At 48.7% G+C, this 19,135-nt stretch overlaps 1 protein-coding gene across 1 annotated transcript in view; it reads right to left on the reverse strand.

Moving 5' to 3' along the window:
* Positions 1–1,928: 1,928 nt before the first annotated feature.
* LOC122933890 (zinc finger protein 189-like) overlaps positions 1,929–19,135 on the reverse strand; it is a 105,689-nt gene continuing 88,482 nt past the window's right edge. Inside the window, exon 7 of the mRNA XM_044288995.1 lies at positions 1,929–2,224. Coding sequence (XP_044144930.1) covers positions 2,129–2,224 — 96 coding nt within the window. The 3' untranslated portion in view covers positions 1,929–2,128. The remainder of the gene's footprint in view (positions 2,225–19,135) is intronic.

Consider the following 19,135-nt stretch of genomic DNA (forward strand, 5'->3'; position numbering starts at 1 on the left):
CTTCCTATCCATGTTATTATCCAAAAGCTACCTTTCATTCAAAAAATCATGTAAAGCGATTCCTTTGTTGTTTTCTGTATCCCATGGATACGGCCTCTTTCGTCCGGCCGCATCGCTGTGCCGCGCCTGCGCACAACAGCTGAACAAGTACTCGGGCCGCCTCTCCATTCCTACAAGTACGCGCACGCCCGCGCATGCGCAAATACAGCAGGCGGGTGCCGGAATCAAATAGCCGGCATCCGACCTCTATGACAGGGAGCGGGACCTTAGGGGTTAACTGCCGCTGATCGCAGCCCCCTATCATAGAGGTCGGGTGCCGGCTATTTCACTCCGGCACCCACCTCCTGCATTTGTATTAACATTGGTGGCGCAGTGCGCCCCCCCCCCCAGTATAATATACATTGAGTGCGGCCACCCCCCCCCAGTATAATATACATTGAGTGCGGCCACCCCCCCCCCCCCAGTATAATATACATTGAGTGCGGGCCACCCCCCCCCCCAGTATAATATACATTGAGTGCGGCCACCCCCCCCCAGTATAATATACATTGAGTGCAGCCACCCCCCCCCCCCCAGTATAATATACATTGAGTGCGGCCACCCCCCCCAGTATAATATACATTGAGTGCGCCCCCCCCAGTATAATATACATTGAGTGCGGCCACCCCCCCCCCCAGTATAATATACATTGAGTGCGGCCACCCCCCCCAGTATAATATACATTTAGTGCAGCCACCCCCCCCCCCCCCAGTATAATATACATTGAGTGCGACCCCCTCCCAGTATAATAAACATTGGTGGCGCAGTGGGAAGTGCCAATGAGGGTTAAAAAAATAAATAAAAAATTAACTCACCTCCACCAATTGATCGCGTAGATGCCGATCTCCTGTTCTTTCTTTAGGACCTGTGAAAGGACCTGTGGTGACATCACTGTGGTCATCACATGGTACATCATATGATCCATCACCATGGTAATGGACCATGTGATTAGCTCAGTGACGTCACCACAGGTCCTGAAGCAAGAACAGGAGACCGGCAGCTGCGCGATCAATAGGTGGAGGCGAGTTAATTTTTTATTTATTTTTTTAACCCTCATTGGCACTTCCCACTGCGCCACCAATGTTTATTATAGGGTGGGTGAGTCATGAGGAGGCGTGGCCTTCACTCAACTACAGGAGCCGAACCAGGAAGTTATCAGGACATCTACTGCTGGTAAGATTAAAAAAGCAAAGTGGGACAACCCCTTTAACTTTAATGGCAGCTGAGCTGCAGTAACCCAGCAGGGCCACTGCACTGTGAACAGCGCTGTGTTTCCTATTTCATTAAAGGTGCTAGATCCTTCAAGGAACAGCTGACCGTGAAGGAGTGGCAATCAGACCTTTACCGATCAGATAATAATGCCATATGCTGAGGATAACCCATCAATATCAAGAGCCTGGAAAACCCCTTAAGGTGGTTAAACTGAGTTTCCTCAGACCCTGGGCATCACTGCAGCCGTTCATCACAGCCGGCATGCCTCCAAAACCTGATGCTAAGCCGAGTGTCCAGCCTGGAGCATGAGAGGATGGAGAGAAGAGCTGGGAGAAGATTTCTCCTGCACTGTACATAACACAGGGGTCACTGCCCGGAGTGCTACTTTACTGCAACTGTAAGGTGGAGCCCTCACCTGAAGAAACCTCACAATTCCCTTCCTCCATTCATGATTCCATACCTGTGGTCACATGGACTGGAATGTCCTCCTCCACCTCACTCTTACACGGGGGATCGCCCATCATCCGCTCTTCTTCATCCTCCACTTTAATATCAGTCAGATCTTCCCCCTGATTTGTCATCTGTAACAATTCAGGACAATACAGCAGACAGGTGGGAAATCTAACAGGTCCACATAAGAGACCCCCACAATCTATGACCCCTCTATGACTGCAGGACCCCCCTACATAGATGTGTATAGGGCTCAGCTCCATCTACCTGATGGTTCTCTGAGAGCTTCTCCTCTGGACAGTCCTGGGAATACAGAGGACAATGACATCTCTCGGGGGGATTTCCTTCTAGGAGTCCATCTGTAAGAAACACACAGGGACAGGAGAGATTCTTACATGAGATGATGGGAGTAGCATCCAGGTGACCCTCAATGCAGACAATTCTTACACTGATGAGCGCTACATAAATCCATCTCCTCTTCTTCAACTTTAACCTCAACCTTAATATCCATCAGATTTTCATCCTAAACAAGAAAAAAGTAAATTGATCTTTGGTCCAATCACTTTCTGTTCAGATTCTGGTGAGAAATCAGCTCCATCTACCTGATGGTTCTCTGGGAGCTTCTCCTCTGGACAGTCCTGGGAATACAGAGGACGAGGACATCTCTCGGAGGGATTTCTTTCTATGAGTCCATTGTAGGAAACACACAGGAACAGGAGAGATTATTACATGAGATGATGGGAGTAGTATCTATGTGATCTTTACACTTTTATGATCAGGACGATCTCCTCTTACCTGGTGATGTCAGAGGCCGGGGAGCCTCCATCATGGCCTCCTTGTACAGATCCTTGTGTCCTTCTACATACTCCCACTCCTCCATGGAGAAATAAACCGCCACATCCTGACACCTTACAGGAATCTGACAACACAATGACACTGTTATCACCCCGACCCCTCCAGTGCTGTTACTGGAGAATTTCCCAGCATTCCCAGCAGTGTCACCTCTCCAGTCAGCAGCTCCATCATCTTGTGGGTGAGTTCTAGGATCTTCTGCTCATGTATCAGGTCGGGAGGCTCTGTGATGGGGGTCCTGCTCCACCCTCCTGAATCATGGATGATGGGAGTCCACCTCGATGTCCTCGTCTCGATGGTGTAATCCTGTGGATGGAGAGAGACACTTAGGGAAAGAAATTCCTTCCTGACTCCAGATCTACAATCAGAATCCCTCCCTGGATCATGGCCCCATCTCCAGTAATCTAGTCACTAGAAGCAGGAATATTATTACCCTCCAGACCTCCAGGCTCCTTCTGGACTCTTCTAGAGAATCCCCTATGACTCCTTCCTCTGGCAGAGAGCTCCATAGTCTCACTGCTCTTACAGTAAAGACTCCTCTTCTATGTTGGTGGAGAAACCTTCTTTCCTCTATAGATGTAGCGGAGGCCTCCTTGTTATAGTCCAGTATCATCTAGATGTCAGACTAGTGGTAGAAATCCTCCCTCCAGGCCACACTCCGGCCATCTCCTCCTCTGCTTCCTCTCCTCCTGGGTACAACGTGCCTACTTACCTTCTCATGGCTCCTACAACATGACTATTGGTCTCCATGATACATCACTGACCATACTGGTGGCTGATCTTCAGGTTCTCCGTCACTTGGAAGGTCTGGAGGCCGTTCTCCAGGACCCTGGACTCTTCCTATCACTTCCTATGATGGATTCTCCTTCCCGATGTCTGACTTGTTACAGAATACAATAAAGAGGAGAGAAATCTAGAAAAGTTTACCTCTCCGCTCAGCAGGGAAATGATCTCCAAGGTGAGGTCTAATATTCTTCTGCTGATCTCCTTCCTGTCCATCTTTGGTGGTCATTCAGGAGAAGAGGAGAGACCTGGAGGAGCTGGAGGCTTCTAGTACTGCAGGCGCCTTTATGAGGAGAGGAGAGGCTGGAAATCCTCCAGGGACAAGAGCATTAGTGAGATCCAGAACCGCACTTACTGCTCCTGGAGAGACCCCGCTTCTCAGAGCCCCCAGCACCGGGGATAAAGGGGGATTCTGGAGAAATGGCTGATACCAGAGAGAAGAAGGGGCTCCAGACACCACAGCAGTGACTACCGACCAGGACCTGCTCTGTATCTGCTGCACTGCAAGAGCTGAAGGACCTGGGATGATGTCACCGTCATGTGATCAGTGCAGGGGGCGGAGCTCAGCAGTGGAGAGACGTGGTAGAGAAGGATCTGTGATGATGTCACCATCACATGATCAGTGCAAGGGGCGGAGCTCAGCAGTGGAGAAAAGTGGTAGAGAAGGACCTGGGGTGACATCACTGTCATGTGATCAGGAGGGGGTGGAGCTAAGCAGTGGAGAGGATAAGTGGCGGTGAAAGACCAGTGATGATGTCACCATCATGTAACATAGTTTGGCCGGGTTCTCATCACTATTTAGTTTTCAATTCTTCTGATCGGTCAGAATAGAAAAATTATGAAAAAATTGATTCTTTATTTAAAGGTCGTGCGCAGGAGCCCAGAGTGTGATGTCACTTCTATATGCACTTTCTTTTATTTGGATCTTGATTATTATTTCATTTTATCTTTATCATTACTTTTGCTGTCTAAACACATGTCAAGTAAATGCTGATGCAAAATAATTGAGTCACCGGTAGAAGGAGGTAGGAGGAGGTACACTGACTCTGAGAGGAGGTAGAAGGAGGTACACTGACTCTGTAAGGAGGTAGAAGGAGGTACACTGACTCTGTAAGGAGGTAGGAGGAGGTACACTGACTCTGTAAGGAGGTAGGAGGAGGTACACTGACTCTGTAAGGAGGTAGAAGGAGGTACACTGACTCTGTAAGGAGGTAGAAGGAGGTACACTGACTCTGAGAGGAGGTAGAAGGAGGTACACTGACTCTGTAAGGAGGTAGGAGGAGGTACACTGACTCTGTAAGGAGGTAGGAGGGGGTAAACTGACTCTGTAAGGAGGTAGGAGGAGGTACACTGACTCTGTAAGGAGGTAGGAGGGGGTACACTGACTCTGTAAGGAGGTAGGAGGAGGTACACTGACTCTGTAAGGATCTAGAAGGAGGTACACTGACTCTGTAAGGAGGTAGAAGGAGGTACACTGACTCTGTAAGGAGGTAGGAGGAGGTACACTGACTCTGTAAGGAGGTAGGAGGGGGTACACTGACTCTGTAAGGAGGTAGGAGGAGGTACACTGACTCTGTAAGGAGGTAGAAGGAGGTACACTGACTCTGAGAGGAGGTAGAAGGAGGTACACTGACTCTGTAAGGAGGTAGAAGGAGGTACACTGACTCTGTAAGGAGGTAGGAGGGGGTACACTGACTCTGTAAGGAGGTAGGAGGAGGTACACTGACTCTGTAAGGAGGTAGGAGGAGGTACACTGACTCTGTAAGGAGGTAGAAGGAGGTACACTGACTCTGTAAGGAGGTAGAAGGAGGTACACTGACTCTGTAAGGAGGTAGAAGGAGGTACACTGACTCTGTAAGGAGGTAGAAGGAGGTACACTGACTCTGTAAGGAGGTAGGAGGGGGTACACTGACTCTGTAAGGAGGTAGGAGGAGGTACACTGACTCTGTAAGGAGGTAGAAGGAGGTACACTGACTCTGTAAGGAGGTAGGAGGAGGTACACTGACTCTGTAAGGAGGTAGGAGGAGGTACACTGACTCTGTAAGGAGGTAGAAGGAGGTACACTGACTCTGAGAGGAGGTAGAAGGAGGTACACTGACTCTGTAAGGAGGTAGAAGGAGGTACACTGACTCTGTAAGGAGGTAGAAGGAGGTACACTGACTCTGTAAGGAGGTAGGAGGAGGTACACTGACTCTGTAAGGAGGTAGAAGGAGGTACACTGACTCTGTAAGGAGGTAGGAGGTACACTGATTCTGTAAGGAGGTAGGAGGAGGTACACTGACTCTGTAAGGAGGTAGGAGGAGGTACACTGACTCTGTAAGGAGGTAGAAGGAGGTACACCGACTCTGTAAGGAGGTAGGAGGTACACTGATTCTGTAAGGAGGTAGGAGGAGGTACACTGACTCTGTAAGGAGGTAGGAGGAGGTACACTGACTCTGTAAGGAGGTAGAAGGAGGTACACTGACTCTGTAAGGAGGTAGGAGGAGGTACACTGACTCTGTAAGGAGGTAGGAGGAGGTACACTGACTCTGTAAGGAGGTAGGAGGGGGTACACTGACTCTGTAAGGAGGTAGGAGGAGGTACACTGACTCTGTAAGGAGGTAGAAGGAGGTACACTGACTCTGTAAGGAGGTAGAAGGAGGTACACTGACTCTGTAAGGAGGTAGGAGGGGGTACACTGACTCTGTAAGGAGGTAGGAGGAGGTACACTGACTCTGTAAGGAGGTAGGAGGAGGTACACTGACTCTGTAAGGAGGTAGAAGGAGGTACACTGACTCTGTAAGGAGGTAGAAGGAGGTACACTGACTCTGTAAGGAGGTAGAAGGAGGTACACTGACTCTGTAAGGAGGTAGGAGGAGGTACACTGACTCTGTAAGGAGGTAGGAGGGGGTACACTGACTCTGTAAGGAGGTAGGAGGAGGTACACTGACTCTGTAAGGAGGTAGAAGGAGGTACACTGACTCTGTAAGGAGGTAGAAGGAGGTACACTGACTCTGTAAGGAGGTAGAAGGAGGTACACTGACTCTGTAAGGAGGTAGGAGGAGGTACACTGACTCTGTAAGGAGGTAGGAGGGGGTACACTGACTCTGTAAGGAGGTAGGAGGAGGTACACTGACTCTGTAAGGAGGTAGAAGGAGGTACACTGACTCTGTAAGGAGGTAGAAGGAGGTACACTGACTCTGTAAGGAGGTAGGAGGGGGTACACTGACTCTGTAAGGAGGTAGGAGGAGGTACACTGACTCTGTAAGGAGGTAGGAGGAGGTACACTGACTCTGTAAGGAGGTAGAAGGAGGTACACTGACTCTGTAAGGAGGTAGAAGGAGGTACACTGACTCTGTAAGGAGGTAGAAGGAGGTACACTGACTCTGTAAGGAGGTAGAAGGAGGTACACTGACTCTGTAAGGAGGTAGGAGGGGGTACACTGACTCTGTAAGGAGGTAGGAGGAGGTACACTGACTCTGTAAGGAGGTAGAAGGAGGTACACTGACTCTGTAAGGAGGTAGGAGGAGGTACACTGACTCTGTAAGGAGGTAGGATGAGGTACACTGACTCTGTAAGGAGGTAGAAGGAGGTACACTGACTCTGAGAGGAGGTAGAAGGAGGTACACTGACTCGTAAGGAGGTAGAAGGAGGTACACTGACTCTGTAAGGAGGTAGGAGGAGGTACACTGACTCTGTAAGGAGGTAGGAGGGGGTACACTGACTCTGTAAGGAGGTAGGAGGAGGTACAACTGACTCTGTAAGGAGGTAGAAGGAGGTACACTGACTCTGTAAGGAGGTAGAAGGAGGTACACTGACTCTGTAAGGAGGTAGAAGGAGGTACACTGACTCTGTAAGGAGGTAGAAGGAGGTACACTGACTCTGTAAGGAGGTAGGAGGAGGTACACTGACTCTGTAAGGAGGTAGGAGGGGGGTACACTGACTCTGTAAGGAGGTAGGAGGAGGTACACTGACTCTGTAAGGAGGTAGAAGGAGGTACACTGACTCTGTAAGGAGGTAGAAGGAGGTACACTGACTCTGTAAGGAGGTAGGAGGGGGTACACTGACTCTGTAAGGAGGTAGGAGGAGGTACACTGACTCTGTAAGGAGGTAGGAGGAGGTACACTGACTCTGTAAGGAGGTAGAAGGAGGTACACTGACTCTGTAAGGAGGTAGGAGGAGGTACACTGACTCTGTAAGTAGGTAGAAGGAGGTACACTGACTCTGTAAGGAGGTAGAAGGAGGTACACTGACTCTGTAAGGAGGTAGAGGAGGTACAGGAGGTACACTGACTCTGTAAGGAGGTAGAAGGAGGTACACTGACTCTGTAAGGAGGTAGGAGGGGTACACTGACTCTGTAAGGAGGTAGGAGGGGGTTACACTGACTCTGTAAGGAGGGTAGGAGGAGGTACACGACTCTGTAAGGAGGTAGAAGGAGGTACCACTGACTCTGTAAGGAGGTAGAGAGAGGTACACTGACTCTGTAAGGAGGTAGGAGGAGGTACACTGACTCTGTAAGGAGGTAGAAGGAGGTACCACTGACTCTGTAAGGAGGTAGAGGAGGTACACTGACTCTGTACGCGGTTATAAGGGACCGACTCTGAGAGGCGGTAGAAGGAGGTACACTGACTCTGTAAGGAGGTAGAAGGAGGTACACTGACTCTGTAAGGAGGTAGAAGGAGGTACACTGACTCTGTAAGGAGGTAGGAGGAGGTACACTGACTCTGTAAGGAGGTAGGAGGTACACCGACTCTGTAAGGAGGTAGGAGGTACACTGACTCTGTAAGGAGGTAGGAGGAGGTACACTGACTCTGTAAGGAGGTAGGAGGAGGTACACTGACTCTGTAAGGAGGTAGAAGGAGGTACACTGACTCTGTAAGGAGGTAGGAGGAGGTACACTGACTCTGTAAGGAGGTAGGAGGAGGTACACTGACTCTGTAAGGAGGTAGAAGGAGGTACACTGACTCTGTAAGGAGGTAGAAGGAGGTACACTGACTGTAAGCAGGTAGAAGGAGGTACACTGACTCTGTAAGGAGGTAGAAGGAGGTACACTGACTCTGTAAGGAGGTACACTGACTCTGTAAGGAGGTAGAAGGAGGTACACTGACTCTGTAAGGAGGTAGAAGGCGGTACACTGACTCTGTAAGGAGGTAGAAGGAGGTACACTCACTCTGTAAGGAGGTAGAAGTAGGTACACTCACTCTGTAAGGAGGTAGAAGGAGGTACACTGACTCTGTAAGGAGGTAGAAGGAGGTACACTGACTCTGTAAGGAGGTAGAAGGAGGTACACTGACTCTGTAAGGAGGTAGAAGGAGGTACACTGACTCTGTAAGGAGGTAGAAGAAGGTACACTGACTCTGAGAGGAGGTAGAAGGAGGTACACTGACTCTGTAAGGAGGTAGAAGGAGGTACACTGACTCTGTAAGGAGGTAGAAGGAGGTACACTGACTCTGAAAGGAGGTAGAAGGAGGTACACTGACTCTGTAAGGAGGTAGAAGGAGGTACACTGACTCTGTAAGGAGGTAGAAGAAGGTACACTGACTCTGTAAGGAGGTAGAAGGAGGTACACTGACTCTGAAAGGAGGTAGAAGGAGGTACACTGACTCTGTAAGGAGGTAGAAGGAGGTACACTGACTCTGAAAGGAGGTAGAAGGAGGTACACTGACTCTGACTTGTAGCCCGCAGCGGTGTTCTGTCTCTGGCAGTTTTCACTACCCCTTGTCACGTCCTCCTCGTTCCGACGTCTGGAAGGAGGTGCGTACTGCTTACTGTCATGATGCGCGTGCGCTAATACTAGTTAGCGAACACGCCCTCTCTTGCTTTGCGGAGCGCAAATGCGTCCCACAGGCCAGATTCTCTGTAGTGCAGGATGGGTTGGTTTCGCCGTGGGAGCCCGCACCAAAGAGCCGCATTGAAGGGTATAAAGAGCCGCTTGTGGCTCGCGAGCCGCACTTTGCCGACCACTGATCTAGGACACCAGGATTATAGAAGGACATCTGTTCGTAGAGATACATTAGAAACCCGACATCAGTTATTTCAGGGGGAGTTAGAAGAACTCTGAATTTGAATGAAAGAATCCCTCGACTACAAAGGGTTATTTCTGTGTCAGCTGCAGGGGTTAATTTGTCCTTTCGGCCGTACGCTGATCGGGGGAGGAAGAGTCCGATGAAGGTTATTGTGCCGGTATGTGGACAGGAAGAAGTAGTCCGCTGGGCAGTGCTGGATGGGGTCCGCATTGTATGGAGGCTTTACAGATTAGGAAGGCACAGTTACAGGGATACCCCGCATTAAGAGTGCCCTGAACTAGGAATCTCCTTGCGAGTGCCGTGTGCTCGGGGATTTAGGTCTGTCTCAATAGGTGAGACATTTGGTATCTTAAACCCTGTTCTGGACTCTTGTGAGGCTAAACATCGGTCCTGGGTGAATGGATTCGGACCTTTCTGGACCTCTAGAACCACCTTGATTTGACCCTACTGACGTCGGGAGAGTATTCCTCAGCAGCAAAGGACTGACACACACACGGGAATCACTGAGAAACACTCTGACTTTATTGTCCTACAGTTCAGCCTTTTATTAGGCAGAGAGTATAATTTACATAGTAGCAGCATTAACCAATCATATGTAGACAGGGAAGGAAACCTAAATTCCAGTGGGGGAACTTGAAACAGTGCATGAACAAGATGCTATCACAATAAATTTTGTTAGAACAGACAAAATGGAGTCACATTTCTCTTCACTGGGAGTGCGGACAATAGAGTCCAGCAGAAGGAGGTCTCCATTAGTGTTGAGCGAGCATGCTCAGCCGAACTGCTGTTCGGCTCGAGCATCGCTATGCTCGGAACATGGCGGTACTCGGCCAAGTAATGCATGTGCTCGACGCCATGCTCGAGTCTCCTCCCCGCACCTTTCACGGCTGCTATGCAGCCAATAAACATGCAGTTGAGTACTGCCCTCACTGTAATGTCAGTAGCCATGTTGGCTACTGGCATTACAGTGATTGGCTGGCCGGAACGCGTCATTGGATGCTATATAGAACCTGATGACGAGTGTTCGGCTCATTGCGAGTCAGGGAGAGCTGAGCGTAGGAAGGGACAGACAGTGTAGGGAGTCTGATCGCAATCAATCCAGTAGAAAAACCTTTCAAAGACCCAAAAGTCTTTTTAAGGACTATTGTGTGTGGTGGCAGGCTGGCAGTATTTTATAGCTACAGTACAATTTTTTTTTTTCAAGCATTTACAAAAAAAATTCTATAGAGGGTGTCTGCAGTGACTTGTGACATCTGTCCGATACCTTCTGTGTGTCAGGGCCAGAGATTGGAAAAATATAAGTGAAATCTATTTTCCTTTTTCCATACTGTGGCCGTGATGCTGATGGTTCACGCAGAGGCTGTGGCCCTGGGCGCGTTGAAACTGTGACTGCTGCCAGAGCACAAGAAAAACAATCATCCACGATACTTAGCTTCATGTCCCAGTTTGCAGGGCGTCGCATGACAAAACTCTTGAAGTCAGACCAATGCAACCAGGTGGTCGGTTGGATTGCAGCAGATAATGCTTCCAGTCGGTTAAGCACCACCCTCTCTTCCACCAAGTCCAGTCTCAGTAGCCAAAAGTCTGGTCAACAGAATCCTCTCCTAATCCTCCTTCCTCCCACCATGGAGAGTCTGGCCAAACAAGTGATCCCACACTCGGAAATTCTGAGGAGCTCTTTTCATCGCCATTACTTGATTTGGCCCTCTCACCAAGCATGCTTGAAGAGGGACATAAGATCTTGTGCCCTGATTCCTAACCTCTTGAGCATCCACAGTCACAAGAACATGATGGTGGGGAACAGCAATTAGTGTTTAATGAGGTGGATGATGATGAGACACAGTTGCCAATGAGTCAACTACAATTACTGTCTCAAGAGGTTGATGAAGAGGATGAGACACAGTTGTCAATAACTGAGGTTGTGGTTAGGTCAACAAATCAAGAGGATGATCAGAGTGAGGAAGTGGAAGAGGAGGTGGTGGAGGATGAGGTCGCTGACCCAACCTGGGAAGGTGGAAAGCCTAGCAAGGACAGCAGTACAGAGGGGGAAGGATCTGCAGCACCGCAACAGGCTGGAAGAGGCAGTGGGGTGGCAAAAGGGAAAAGCAGGGCCACACAAAACAGACCCGCAACTGTTCCACGGAGCACCCCCTTGCATAAATCTCCCTTGCCAAGGGGTAGGTGTTCCACAGTATGGCGATTTTTTGAGGAAAGTGCAGACGACAAAAGAATAGTAGTTTGCAACCTGTGCCACACCAAAATGAGCCGGGGTGTGAACAATAGCAACCTCACCACCACTAGCATGATCCGCCACATGGCATCCAAGCACAGTAATAAGTGGGATGAACGCCTGGGTCCACAATCTGTGTCTGCGGGTCACACCACTGCCTCATCTACCCCTATGGTACATGCTGGCCAATCGCCTGTCTAAGGCGCAGGCGAGGATGCCTTCTGCCCTGCACCTGGACCTTCGCAAGCACCATCAGAGACTACATGCACTTCCCTGTCCCAGCGCAGCGTCCCAATGTCATTTCCCAAGGCATTTGAGTGCAATCGCAAATACCCAGCCACCCACCCACAGGCCATAGCACTAAATGCGCACCTTTCTAAATTATTGACCATGGAAATGTTGCCATTTAGGCTTGTGGACACTGAGGCCTTCTGCAGCCTGATGTTGGCCCCCGTCCCGCGGTACTTTGTCCCCAGCCGCCACTATTTTTTAAGGTGTGCCATGCCCGCCTTACACCAACATGTGTCCCGAAACGTCACACATGCCCTGACCAATGCAGTTACTGGGAAGGTCCACTTAACCACGGACACATGGACAAGTGCATTTGGCCAGGGATGCTACATTTCCCTAACGGCACACTGGGTGAACATTTTGGAGGCCGGGAGCGAGTTGTACCCTGGGATGGCACAGGTGCTACCGACGCCGAGGATTGCGGGCCCCAATTCCCTCAGGGTTTCCGCCAGCACCTACGTAAGTGGCTCCAACCCCCACTTCTCCTACTCCGCCTCTTCCTCCACTTCCACCTCCGAATTATCCGCGTGCAGCACCAGTCAGCCATCAGCCGATAGCTGTAAGCAGTGTAGCACTGCAGTGGGGAAGCGTCAACAGGCCATGCTGAAGCTGATAGGCTTAGGTGACAAACAGACGCGCCGCAGAGCTGTTGCAGGGGATAAGAGACCAGACTAAGCTGTGGCTCTCGCCACTCAACCCACAACCAGGCATGGTTGTGTGTGATAATGGCCGTAACTTGGTGGCGGCTTTGGAGCTCAGCAAGCTCACACACATCCCATGCCTAGCCGTCGTCTTAAACTTAGTGGTTCAGCGATTTCTCAAAACCTACCCCAATTTGCCTGAGCTACTGGTGAAGGCGCGCTGCGTGTGTGCACATTTCCACAAGTCATCGACAGCTTCAGCTGGTCTGTCAACGCTGCAGCAGTGCTTTAACTTGCCAGCTCACCGGCTGTTGTGCGACATGAGCACGTGCTGGAACTCCACGTTCCACATGTTGGCCAGGCTTTGTGAGAAGTAGATGGCTGTGGTGGAATACCAGCTGCAACATGGTCGTTGCCTTTAGACTTTTGTGTCTACTCAAACGCTCGCTGATCACAATTAAGGACAACGCTTTGCATGTGGAAGAGGTGGAAATGGGGAAGACATTACACAGGGTGATAGCCAGACCACCCTCAGTTTGTCTTCTCAGCGTGAATTGGACAATGAAGAGGAGGAGGAGCAGGAGATGATTGCCTCCGCTACAGAGGGTAGTACCCATGGAGTGGCAGAAGAGGAGGAAGAGGATGAGGAGATTGAGAGTGATCCTTCTGATGATGACAGTGAAGTCTTGCCTGTTGGTACTCTGGCACACATGGCTGACTTCATGTTAGGCTGCCTTTCCCACGACCCGCACGTTACACGCATTTTAGACAACACGGATTACTAGGTGTTCACCCTTCTCAACCCCCGCTACAAAGAGATCTTCTCATCTCTCATTCCTCAGGTGGAGAGGACGGGCAAAACGGTGCAATACCAGAAGGTACTTGTTGAAAAATTGCTCCAAAAATTTCCATCTGACAACACTGACGCCAGAGTCCGTACTTCCTAGGGCAACCGAGGAGGGGAGACAAGGGGAACACAGCAGTTCCAACAGAGGCAGGGTAACACTCTCCAAGGCCTGGGAAATTTTTTTGATAACACCCCGCCAGCACCCTCACCCTGATGCGTGGCCTAATGTCACAAGGAGGGAAAAGTTTTGGAAGATGGTGAAGGAGTACGTAGCAGACTGTGTCAGCGTCCTCAGTGATCCCTCAGTGCCTTACAACTACTGGGTGTCCAAGCTGGACACGTGGCACGAACTGGAGCTCTACGCCTTGGAGGTGCTGGCCTACCCTTCCGTCAGCGTTTTGTCTGAGCGGGTATTTAGTGCTGCTGGTGACATTATAACAGATAAGCGTATCCGCCTGTCAACTGAAAATGCTGACAGTTTGACTCTTATAAAAATGAACAAGGCCTGGATTTCCCCAGACTTCTCGACTCCACCAGAGAAAAGTGGATGAACAAAGGCACTTTAGATGTGTTGTTTAATGTACTCAATACACTGTATTCCCTGTACCCCTTCCACCACAAAAAAGGGTATATGGTTAAATCTTCCTTTTCTCATCCTCCTCCTCCTCTTCCATCTTATCAATATGCTTATTCGTCACATATAATGCCCTCGCATATAATTTTTTACAGGGTCAGCTCACCTGCAGGCCTTCGCATATATGTTTTACAGAGTCAGCTCAACTGCAGGCCCTCGCATACAATCTTTTACAGGGTCAGCTTAACTGCAGGCCCTTGCATATAATGTCTTACAGGGTCAGCTCACCTGCAGGCCCTCGAATATAATGTTTTACAGGGTCAGCTCACCTGCAGACCCTCGCATATAATGTTTTATAGGGTTAGTTCAACAGCAGGCTCTCGCATATAATGTCCTACAGGGTCAGCTCACCTACAGGCCCTCGCATATAATGTTTTACAGGGTCAGCTCACCTGCAGACCCTCGCATAAAATGTTTTACAGGGTCAGCTCACCTGCAGGCCCTCACCTACAATCTTTTACAGGGTCAGCTCACCTTCTGATGACGATAGCGAAGTCTTGCCTGGTGGTACTCTGGCACACATGGCTGACTTCATGGCACACATGGCTGACACCCACACGTTATACGCATTTTAGACAACACAGATTACTGGTTGTTCACCAAAGAGAACTTCTCATCTCTCATTCCTCTGGTGGAGAGGACAAGCAAAACAATGCTATGCCAGGAGGTCCTTATTGAAAAATTGCTCCAAAGTTTATTGGGCAGACATCCAAATGGATCGTCGCCGTCACGGGGATCGCCTAGAAGTTATCTAGAGTCAACAAAGCGGCAGCAGGCCCTCACCTACAAGTCCAGTCTCAGTAGCCAAGAGTCTGGTCAACACAATCCTCACCACGATGGCACACTGGGTAAACATTGTGGAGGCCGGGAGCAAGTTGGCTGCTGGCTGGCACCAGACTTGCCCTCCAATACATCTTCAGTAACAGAAAGTGTACTCATTCCAATAACAGGGCTGCTTAGGAGTGCTGTATTGTTATTTATAGTCACTACCTCCCCGAGTCGGGAATGGGTAATTGCTGGGCGCCTGCTGCCTTCCATGGATTTTTGTGCTTTAATAACTTGACCCACCCTCTCTGGGTGGTTCACAATTAGGAAAAATAAGGGGCAAGGCAACAACAGCCAATCAGAATTCAGCCATTGACCTCCCTTGGATGTGGAAGCCCTTTCTCAGGCTCCCTCTCCTGCTTCGAACCCCGATTCCCCGTTACCCGTGATCACCATGGTAGGTGCAGAAAATAACATTGAAAGTTGATAGGGCAGACATCCAAATGGATCGTCGCCGTCACGGGGACGTGCAATTGCCCAGAGGTTATCTAGAATTACCAATGCGGCAGCAGGCCCTCGCCCTTAATGTTTTAGATGGTCAGATCAGCAGGCCCTTGCTCTAAATGTTTTTGAGGGTCACCAGCAGGCCATTAATCATAATTTTTCAGGGGGCATGTATGATGCTCTCCTTAATGTGTAACAAAGGGTGTTTCGGAGTGCCGGTTCTTTGTAATTTTTGGCAGCCCTTTCACTTAGTGCATAGGCTTTATGATTGTAGGAGTCCCAGACTCCCACTACCTGAACAATTGTACCACAATGTGAATGAGGCCCTCCTTTAAGTGACATACAGGTTGTATCGGAGTACCTCTTCCTTGTAATTTTTGGAAGCAGCGACCTGGGAGTCCAAGATGTATCCAGACATTCTCCCCATGCTGTTCCCGAACCATTTTGGTGGTGTTTCCATCAATTTCTGACCTTTTCCTGATGTAATCTCCATCATGTCCAGTCTTCACAGTAATCGGTAAATGTGCGGTTCTGCTTTACACTGATGAGATGAATGATAATAAATTACTCTGCAGGACATTGTTCCCCAGAGAAAGAAACCTGGAGACATTGGGTGTCATCTACTTAGTTGAAATACGCCTAAATTAGGCAGATGGTAACTACGCCGCACTGACGCCAGGTCTAATATTGTGGGTGAGGATGGGCCGGCAGACTTGTCTCATTTGCCATTTTCATCGCCTGTTTAATGGTCTAAATGTACGACAGCTTGGAAGTTATCTTACATTGGGAAGTGACAGTGGATCTGCCCAACTTATGAAGAGACGGTCTAAATAAATGTCCCCCATTGTATCTTTGTCTTTCTTTCTCTTCAATGCATCATAAAGGACTCAAGCTAAACCTGAGACATGGAGGCCCCAAAGTGTGAACATGGAGTCTCTGATCACTTGGAATTCATTCTGTCTGATTGAACTATCCTCACCTATGAATGGACGGTAACATTCTCATTCCTTTCTCCGCTCCACAGCCCCTACGCCTCCTGCAGACACCATGCTGTACCGTGCTGCTGGTTCTAACCACCACTATGATTTTGGTGTTCACCCACAACTACCGCCCCCCCCAGCATCTCATTCACAGACATTGGTCACTGACCAGGCGGTCATCACACCTGGCCTCAACACTTCTTCCCCACCAGATGATGTTCACACATGACCTCAATACATCCCCCCAACTAGGAGATGTTTGTACATGGCCTCAACACATCCCCCTGACCAGCCGATCATAACACGTGGCCTCAATACATCTCCCTGACCAGCCAATCATAACACGTGGCCTCAACATATCTACCTGACCAGGTGATCATCACAAATCACATCGACACATCCCTCTTACCAGGCAATCATCACACATGGGCTAAAGTTCAGTTCCTGATTCTTCCAGGAACTGATCATCTGCTTTTTTTAAAAACAAATTCTCCCTGGCTGATCAGCATATAGGCGGATAGGGGTGTGTATAACTACCAGGCCAGCACTGACTGACAGATGGGTCCTGCTGTAACGGCAGGGATCAGAGATAACTAGTCAGGAGCTTCCTCGGCCAAATTACCGTGCAGAGCTATGCTGGGAAGGTTGCCATGCTGACCTGTTAAATCCTGGCAGGTCGGCCTGTCGGTGTGACTGGCCAATGAACAAATCAGATTTCTGATTCTGTGTCCAACCCTAGAGCCAGGCAGGAGGTTTAAGACTGCGGATGTCGGTGTAACTTGTGATTGCATTTGTATTCAGGGCTCTACACTGCACCATATTCTATGGATTTTTCTGGTGTTCTGACTTCTGGCTTGTTTTTGGATTTACCCCATGGCTGTTGTTTCTGTTTATATCTACTGTTCAGGTAAATGGACTCTGGCTTGTCTCTGGATTAACCTCTCGTGTCCTGCATTCATTGTGTCTTTCTCTCCTGGTTTTTGACCCTGCTTGTTTACTCCTCTTGGTACCTCCCTGGTCATTATGGAAGGTCTACTACTAGTGGCCTGCACCAGTATTCTGTTTATCAGCACCACAGATGTATCCAAGGTCCCTAGCAGAAAAGTCCATCCCACCTTGCAGTAGAGTAATACCTAGAGGTTGCCCCAGTTTTATACTATCCAGAGTGGTTTTGGATGGCTGGTAGCAGGTTGGGGTTCACTGGCTGTGGTCCAGATGATGACTAGTAGTCCCTAAGATAAGATAACTAGAATCATGGATGTTTAATCTCCTAGATGCGACAGTCAATAGCACTCGTGGCATCTAAGCAGTTAGTGGTAGAGGGCTATCTTGGTCCCCATGACTGCAATCACAGGCTGTCGATTGCTTTGAGGTGTTATTTTTTTCACATAAGTGAAGGTTATTTCATTTCAAAAGCTCAATCTTTTCAATACTTCAATACAAATTTTGGCATGATCTCATATTCGATTCTTATGTTATGCAGGTTTGAAGACAACATGGCATAGTCTTCAACAGATTTCAGAGCAATGGAGAGCAGGGCAGTGATGAACTTACTGTTTATGGTGACATGGTGCTAACAATAGACGACAGGTGTCCTTTGTCTGCCACAGTAAAAAACAGGTGACAAGTGCCCTTTGGGGAGACCTCCAGTGGTGATAGTTCCAGAAACCATAGATGCCATTCATGACATGATTCTGGAAGACCAGCAAGTTTCTGCTTTGAAAATAGCCATGACTGTAAATATTTCCAGAGAAAGAGTTGGATCCATAATTCACGGTCATCTTGACATGAGGAAGGTGTCTGCCAAGTGGGTCCTTAAATGCTTGTCAGCAGATCAAAAGTGTGCCGAGTGCAGGCCTCCTGGGTAATTATGCAGGATTTTTGGCAGGATGCTTTCCTTTCTTGACGGTTGACAATGGATGAGACATGGATTTTTATTTATGATCCTGAGCCAAAAAAGTTGTCAAAATTATGGAGACATTGGTTTTCCAGAGTACAGAAGTGGTCAGCCAAGGTTACTGTATGCATCTTCTATCCTCTGGGATAAAGGTAGGATACTGCTTGTGGTCTACCTTCCAAATTGGTCTACTACCACAGTTGTGCATTATACAACACTTTTGAATAAATTGAAGGAGGCATTGAAATCAAAAAGGTGCGGAATGTCGACCTAAGATGTGGTGTTCTTGCACAACAATGCATCGCCCAAAACAAACTGTCTGACTTGGGCTTTGATGTGCTGGATCATCCGCCATTTTAGCCTGATCTAGCACCCTCTATCCCCTCTGTCTAACAGACTATCATCTATTTTCTAATTTGAAGAAACACCTCATGGGAGCCTTTCTGACACAACTTCCATGATTAATGCCTGGCTTGCCACCAAACCAAATTCTGGACGGGTTTAAGATGTTGTAACACAGTAGTCAGAAGTGCATGGGTATCTCAGGGGGCTATGTAGAATAACTGTTTAAAGTCAGAGTTCTATCTCAATTTTCTGTGGTCAAGGCCAAGGGCTTACTAGGACCACCTCCTAGTAAGAAAATAAGGATTTGATACAATGGTGATTTTGCAAGTTTTCCCACCTATAAAGAATGGAGAGGTCTGTAGTTTTTATCGTAGGTACAATTCAACTGTGAGAGACAGAATAAAAAAATAAACTGAAAATCACATTGTATGCTTTGAACATTTTTGATTTACATTTTATTGCATGAAATAAGTATTTGATCACCTACCAACCAGCAAGAATTCTGTCTCTCACACATCAGTTTCTTTTTAAGAAGCCTCCTACTCTACTACCAGAGACAAAATTGTAGACCTGCACAAGACTGAGATGGGCTATAGGACAATCGGCATGCTGCTTGGTGAGGAGTAGAGATGGCCTTGTGGTTCGCCCGGCGGTCGTTTT

Source organism: Bufo gargarizans, chromosome 4, assembly GCF_014858855.1.
Source record: "Bufo gargarizans isolate SCDJY-AF-19 chromosome 4, ASM1485885v1, whole genome shotgun sequence".
NCBI lineage: Eukaryota > Metazoa > Chordata > Amphibia > Anura > Bufonidae > Bufo > Bufo gargarizans.